The sequence below is a fragment of the Eutrigla gurnardus genome, assembly GCF_963514095.1.
Source record: "Eutrigla gurnardus genome assembly, chromosome: 19".
Classification (NCBI taxonomy): Eukaryota; Metazoa; Chordata; class Actinopteri; order Perciformes; family Triglidae; genus Eutrigla; species Eutrigla gurnardus.
The window spans coordinates 16,540,655-16,548,149 of NC_139930.1; the positions used below are offsets into that span (position 1 = coordinate 16,540,655).

The 7,495-nt window shown below is 46.5% G+C and overlaps 2 protein-coding genes across 2 annotated transcripts in view; one reads left to right on the plus strand and one right to left on the minus strand.

The window, feature by feature from the left end:
- The window catches only part of mctp1b (multiple C2 domains, transmembrane 1b), a 113,093-nt gene that overhangs the window by 47,846 nt on the left and 57,752 nt on the right, over positions 1-7,495 (minus strand). The window lies entirely within an intron of this gene.
- Positions 2,826-5,335, plus strand: cetn3 (centrin 3). The gene is made up of 5 exons (XM_084035023.1): positions 2,826-2,965; positions 3,794-3,908; positions 3,990-4,104; positions 4,487-4,678; positions 4,902-5,335. The coding sequence occupies exons 1-5, from the start codon at positions 2,949-2,951 to the stop codon at positions 4,943-4,945; spliced, it is 483 nt and encodes a 160-aa protein (XP_083891149.1). The 5' UTR covers positions 2,826-2,948; the 3' UTR covers positions 4,946-5,335.

A 7,495-nucleotide genomic window follows, 5' to 3' on the forward strand; every position in this document is an offset into this window, starting at 1 on the left:
CATCCATCATTACAAAGTACTGTTATACATGGAACTATAGGCTGCACTACACATTATTATTGTTTTATAGGGAACATTATATGATATGTAATAGGGGGTCCCTCCACGGGTCTCTATAGGCCTTGGGGGTCCCTCCACCGGGTCTCTATAGGCCTTGGGGGTCCCTCCACCAGGTTTCTATAGGTCTTGGGGGTCCCTCCACCAGGTCTCTGTAGGACTTGGGGGTCCCCACACCGGGTCTCTAGGCCTTGAGGGTTCCCTACACCGGGTCTCGTCCTGATTCCCTGAAACAATGAGATAAACCCGCAGGTCGACAGGCGTCTTCGCTCTGCTGCGTCGCCTCCGTTAGCGTCGTTAGCGGTCAGCGATCAGCCGGAACGACGACTTCTTCTCGGAGAGTAAACTTCGTCAACTTAACGAGTTTCCTGTTTCTGTAAATGTTCGTCAAGTTTAGTTAAAACTCATCTCATCGTTAAAATCCTCCTTCTGGCTCAAATCCAGTTCTTGTGAGGAACTATTTTTCCAGGCGTAGTAACATTCTTGGCTCTGTTGTGATTGACAGCTCAGTGGGCGGGGCCATTCAGAACGTTTCATCGTGTCATTTCTGGGTTTTTAACGTGAAAGCTTTGCGATCGTTTCCTGTCGGAAGTCGTTAGCGTTGATTTTAAACTTAAGGAGGTGAAGTGTTCGTGGACGGTGAAGCGTCTCCGGGTCCAGACTGGGGGGACAGGGGGTCTTTGTTCTGGATCAGGGTGGAGTTCAGGGGGAACACATGCCGGCCCCTCCCCCGCCCAAAAAACTGGACTCCCATTCAGCGCGGTGTTGAACGAGCCGATTGTTGCTGTCGACTCGTTCTGTTATATCTACAAATAAACGTCACTCTGCAGCCGTTGTCATAGCAACAGGCTCCTGAGAGTCCGGACCAAATATAGCATCAAAAATGCATCATCCTAATACAAACTATTGTTTATTGAATTAAATCTGGTTCTCAGTGCCTGAAACTACTTTTATAACGATTAGAAACAAAAATATTCAGATGCAAATAAAAGTTTGTATATTTTGTAGTCACTCATAATCATAACACAGAGGTGGAGGTCCTGGTCCAGGTCTGAAGGGACCTCATGTTGGAGGTTCAGATTTAAGAACAACGAGCGTTTGTGTTCCAACAATCACAGAGACCAGACCTGCTGGTCTCTACTGGTCTCTGCTGGTCTCTGCTCCTTCAGGGAAACCTCCTTTAAGTGGACTCAATCAAACTCTGTCCAGTCTAAACAGAAGCTGCTTTCTGGGTCCAGGTCTGCAGACCCCCGACCCCCCAAACCCCAAAAACCCCCAAAGGTCTGTTTACATCCACTCTCATGTGGGTTCTTTAGAAAGACGTCTCTGTGCAGCCGGCTGATCCTGGATAAGGTAAACACCTCCTGCTCCTGCTCCTCCTCCCCCACCACCTCCTCTTCCTCCACCTCCCCCTCCTCCTCCACCACCTCCTCTTCCTCCACCTCCCCCTCCTCCTCCACCACCTCCTCTTCCTCCACCTCCCCCTCTTCCTCCTCTTCCACAGTTTACATTTTGTTCAGGTCGACATCACTGAGTTTGTTGCAGATTCTTTAAACCCATTGATGCTGTGTTTTCACACACCAGAGACAGGAAGTGATGACAGACAGGAAGTGATGACGGGGAGGACGACGGTATCATCAGCTCACAGTGAACCAGGAGATAAACGGAGACGCAGCGGCTCCTCCGTCCTCCGTGGGAAACACCTGATAGTGGTGAGGAGGAGGATGAGGTGATACTGGTGAGGAGGTGATACTGGTGAGGAGGAGGAGGAGGAGGTGATACTGGTGAGGAGGTGATAGTGGTGAGGAGGAGGAGGAGGTGATACTGGTGAGGAGGTGATAGTGGTGAGGAGGAGGAGGAGGTGATAGTGGTGAGGAGGAGGAGGAGGTGATAGTGGTGAGGAGGAGGTGATACTGGTTAGGAGGAGGAGGAGGTGATACTGGTGAGGAGGTGATAATGGTGAGGAGGAGGAAGTGATACTGGTGAGGAGGTGATAGTGGTGAGGAGGAGGAGATGATACTGGTGAGGAGGAGGTGATACTGGTGAGGAGGTGATAGTGGTGAGGAGGAGGTGATAGTGGTGAGGAGGAGGAGATGATACTGGTGAGGAGGTGATAGTGGTGATGAGGAGGTGATAGTGGTGAGGAGGAGGTGATACTGGTGAGGAGGTGATACTGGTGAGGAGGAGGTGATACTGGTGAGGAGGAGGAGGTGATACTGGTGAGGAGGTGATAGTTGTGAGGAGGAGGAGGTGATACTGGTGAGGAGGTGATAGTTGTGAGGAGGAGGTGATACTGGTGAGGAGGTGATAGTGGTGAGGAGGAGGTGATACTGGTGAGGAGGTGATAGTGGTGAGGAGGAGGAGGTGATACTGGTGAGGAGGTGATAGTTGTGAGGAGGAGGAGGTGATACTGGTGAGTAGGTGATAGTTGTGAGGAGGAGGTGATACTGGTGAGGAGGAGGTGATATTGCTAGTACTAGCTAGTAGTGCTACTACTACTACTACTACATCCCAGGCAAATGTACTGGATGTGTTATTATAGATTCAATTACCTGAGAGTCTATACATTTATACAGTACTTTTACTTGTAACAAAAATATTTCAACACTGTACTATTACTACTTTCATCCAGTACTTCTCAGCAGGTTGTAATAGCGAACTGTCTCCACAGGGTGGCAGTAATACAGCACTGAGGATGCCAGCTGCCGTTAAACTTCGAACAAGAAGAAGAACGACGGGTCAGATGTTAACCAATCAGACCGCTGCTTAACGACCGGTGACCAATAGGAAGCCTCCGTGTGAGCGCGGCTCCTGTTTGTTGTGGTTCCGCGTTGAGATCCAGGGTTTTAGCGACAACAACGTTCAGTTTGAGCGTTTTAAAATCCACCAGGATGAGCCTGTCCCTCAGGTAAACCTGTCTGTCTCTAAGGTAGACCTGTCTGTCTCTAAGTAGACCTGTCTGTCTCTTAGTAGACCTGTCTGTCTCTTAGACAGGTCTTGTCTCCGCTACGGCGGCTCGTTTTAATGCGGCTAAGCTAACGTTAGCATGTTGGGCTGTTAGCCTCACAGCTAAACTGAATAACTAACGTGAGTTAAACTCGTCGATCGTTTCATTGTATTAACTCTGTGATGCTAACTGGCTAGCTGCTTCCCGTAGCTTCCTCTCCTGAACTGAAGGTCCTTAATTCTTCTACTTATTCAGCTAAAAACCCTTGAAACCAGGAGATACGAGGTTTCTAACAGGATTATCTTATAGAATATGATGCTTTAAAGCATGTAACATACACGTTAATGCAGCAGGAATATTAAACCACACACATCAGTTATTATTAGACTTCAACAACATTTACTGTGGGAGTTTAATTGCAGGACTTTTATTTGTAGAGGAGTATTTCCTCGGTGTAGTATTAGAAGTAGTTTTACTGCAGTAAAGCATCTGAATTCTAAACATTCCTCTCACCCATTAGTACTATTACTTGTCTTTATCATACTCCTTTGTTTATTTGATATATTTTACCATAAAAAAAATAGAAATAACAAATAGAAATATGAGAATGTATGAAATATGGGGAAAAACTACACAAGAATAAGTTCAAATATGTAAATTAGTAAAGTGTATGAGTTTATGATGATACACACCAACACGTTCCATGTTAACGTGGTAACCATGGTGACGGGCTGTATAAGTGTACACTCACAGGCCTCACTGTTAACTGAACTGATCTCGTCGTCCCAGAACCGAACGCAAGAAGAGGCGGGAGCTCAGCGAGGATCAGAAACACGAGATCAAGGAGGCCTTCGAGCTGTTCGACACTGACAAAGATCAACAGATCGATTATCACGAGCTGAAGGTGAGTCAGCGTTTTCAGTGATCGGTCACGTTTATGTTCAGGCCGTTTAATTATTCTGTTCGTCTGGTTAACGTCCACCAGGTTGCGATGCGAGCGCTCGGCTTCGAGGTGAAGAAAGTCGATGTTTTGAAGATCCTCAAAGACTACGACCGAGAGGGAAACGGCAAGATCACGTTTCAGGACTTCAGCGAAGTTGGTAAGTTTCTCTCTCTAGAAGTCTCTAAAGCAGGTCTTCAACGTCTTCAAGGACCCCCAAGGCCTAAAGAGACCCGGTGGAGGGACCCCCAAGGCCTAAAGAGACCCGGTGGAGGGACCTCCAAGGCCTAAAGAGACCCGGTGGAGGGACCCCCTATTACATATCATATAATGTTCCTGATTAAACAATAATAATGTGTAGTGCAGCCTATAGTTCCATGTATAACAGTACTTTGTAATGATGGATGTATACAATGCTAAAACATTAAAATAATAATTGTTGACAGATTCTAATTCGCCCTGCAGTAACTCTGCAGACCCACTGGGGGTCCCGGACCCCCTGTTGAAGACCTCTGGTCTAATGTGTTCATGTGTCCCCTCAGTGACGGAGCGGATCCTGGAGCGAGACCCCAAGGAGGAGATCATGAAGGCCTTCAAGCTGTTTGACGACGACGAGTCGGGGAAGATCAGCCTGAGGAACCTGAGACGAGTCGCCCGGGAACTCGGCGAGAACGTCAGCGACGACGAGCTGCGCAGCATGATCGACGAGTTTGACGGCGACGGAGACGGAGAGAGTGAGTCGATCCTCAGACTCGTTGTGTTTATTTAGTTCTAAAGACCTTCATGTTTACCTCACACTCAGGGAGGGCTCCGGTTTAGCAGCAACGTAACAACCAAACCAAAAAAAAAAGTTTAATTGCTGAAGATATGAAATAAGGAGACGTTGGGTTTTCACCACGTTTAGACGACAAGCATCAAAGTGGAGCTTCTCTCTGACTGGACTCGTTTCTGTCCCAGTAAACCAGGACGAGTTCCTCTCCATCATGACCGGAGACTCCTGACGGCTTCACGAGGACTTCGGGCTCCGATCGCTCCCGAAGGTAAACGCCTCCTCTCAGAGGGTCCGACGTGGACTGGTCCGACGTGGGCTGGTCCGAACGTGGACTGGTCCGACTCGCTGGTTCACTCTTGAAAAGGACGAGACTTCGGACACTTTGCTCGAGTCTTTCATGATTCAGATTCACCTGCTTTCTGTCTTTGTGCTGAATTCACGTCGAAGGTGAGCAGGTTTCAGATGAAGTTGATGTCGTCTTGTTGATTTATGATCCAGATCTGATCACTTAATCTGATCCGTCTGGGGACACGCATCATACGGGCTTTTCATTGGTTGTATTTGCAGTTTACGTTTAAATCTGTTATTTATTTTGTTTCAAATAAATCAGTTTGCCAGCAAAATCTTTTCTGATCTGTCATTTTATTCACGATTCCTCCAAAGTTAGATGGAAAAAAGATGCAGCTTCCATATGTTGTCAGAAGTCAATATAATACACCGTGTTATGTATATGACAGAGGAGCAACGTATCAGGTGCTTCATCATTCATGGTTCCCAGAGGATGAATCCTGATGATTTTGGTAACTTTTCCTCCAGCAGCAACATCAAGTTGAGGTTTGAGGGTTTTTTTTTGTGAAATAAAATGTATTGGATGGATTTTAATGAAATATGTACATTCATGTTCCCCTCAGGATGAACCGTGGTCACTTTTGGTGATTCTCTGACGTTTCATCTACAGACATGTAACGTCTAATAGACTGAAACCAGCTGAAGTAAAGTGGTGATGAATATATTCCAGGCTGAGATGCCGGACTCCTTCAGCAAATTAAGACTAAACGAGTCAGCCGTCCACCAGAGGGAGCCACTCAGCCACGACTCGGCGCCTGAATCAGAGCTGACGTACAGTATGTTCATGTTATTATATATATTATATATAAGTTATTCTCACAAGCAGCCTCACGTCTCCACAGGTTTACAATTATATCAACAAATGATGGAACGGCAACAACCAAGAAACTTAATTTTAGTTTAAAAAACAAAAAAGGTAAACCGTAATCAGATTACATAATTTAATTTAGTGAGTAAACGCTACTCAAAATAGTCGACTAGAGTGAGTGAGTGAGTGAGTGAGTGAGTGAGTGTGTGTGTGTGTGTGTGAGAGAGAGAGAGAGAGAGAGAGAGAGAGAGAGTGTGAGTGTGTGTGTGTGTGTGTGTGAAGGTCAGCTGCAGCGACGTTGATTATCAGAACCTGCATCTGGTCTGGGATCAGGGACACACCATGACTTGCCCTTGCTCCGGCACATGCTCAGCTGTCGGTCCCTGGACCAGAACGACACATGGTCCAGAAATAACCGGCCCAGTTCCTCCCCAGTGACAACCTCCAAGCCCCCCCCCCTCTCTGGACTCTGGAGGTCTCTGGACTCTGGAGGACTTTTCAGGAAGTGCTGGAATAACGTTTTGTTTTTCCGTGCATTTGTAACGTTTTTTCTCTCGTATGCGTGAACAGATTCATAGTTTCTCACATTGTGATGTTTGCAGAGTGGGTGGAGTTTACAGCGTCGCCAGGGCAACCAGAGTCTGGTCAGTCAGTCAGTCATTAGGCGAGCTATGCCGACCATGTGACAACACTTAGCCTCCGACCCAAGGAGGGGGGGTAGGGAAGGAGGGAGGGGGAGGGGGGAGGAGGGGGGCTGGGGGGTGGGTGAGGGAAGGAGGGGGTTGTTTACAGGCAGGTTTGATCAGATCTGTGACGGCATGTTGGCATCACGCTGATTCCAAGCATCCGTTGCTATGGAAACCATCAGTTCCTGCGAGGGGTCTGTGCGTGATGAAGATGCTTCAGGATGATGATGTTGATGGCACATGTCAGCTGCCTGACACTGCGTCCAGGTGGGGGCCGCTGACCTCTGACCTTTACATCAGGGTGACCTCAACCTGCTCGGCCACCGTGAGAGGAGAAATGTTCGGCATTTTCTGTTTATTCTCATTGTTTGTTGGAGGACAAACTTCTTCTTCCCCTCTTTGATGTTTTAATCGGCTTCCATTCGTCTTTGTTTCCTTTGTGTTTATTAATCGGGATGAGAACCTTTAAAGAAAACAACAACAACACAAAAGTCTGAAACACAACTCGGTTCATCTCTCTCGGTGTGTGTGTGTGTGTGTCTGTGTGAGTAGGCAGCACTTTAATGTTTTTATTGGGCTTATTTAGGCTTTTTTTTATTTAATTTATTTAATGTGTTTAATTTCTAAGGATGCATACTAATTAAATAAATCAATGTTGTGTTTGATGTTCACATGTTGAAATATTGACCTGGAAATGAAATGCGGTGCCTCTGACATGTAGTAGAAGTATATTAAGTAGCATGGCCTGGAAAATACTCAAGTGAAGTACAAGTACTTCAAAACTACTTGGCTACATTCCAAAACTGAGATTTCATGTAAAATATATAATATCGTCCCAATAACTAAAACGTGTTGAACGTTAACTTTCCAGTAAATCTTCTTGTGACGTTGGCTGAGAATCAAACTCTTTTACTTCCTGATTTTTCTCACGATCAAT

What these genes read in the sequence shown, in the direction of transcription:
- cetn3 (XM_084035023.1), top strand. An exon ending in TCAGGACTTCAGCGAAGTTG is followed by an intron (nt 4,105 to 4,486) that starts GTAAGTTTCTCT and finishes GTGTCCCCTCAG; the next exon opens with TGACGGAGCGGATCCTGGAG. An exon ending in CGGCGACGGAGACGGAGAGA is followed by an intron (nt 4,679 to 4,901) that starts GTGAGTCGATCC and finishes TTTCTGTCCCAG; the next exon opens with TAAACCAGGACGAGTTCCTC.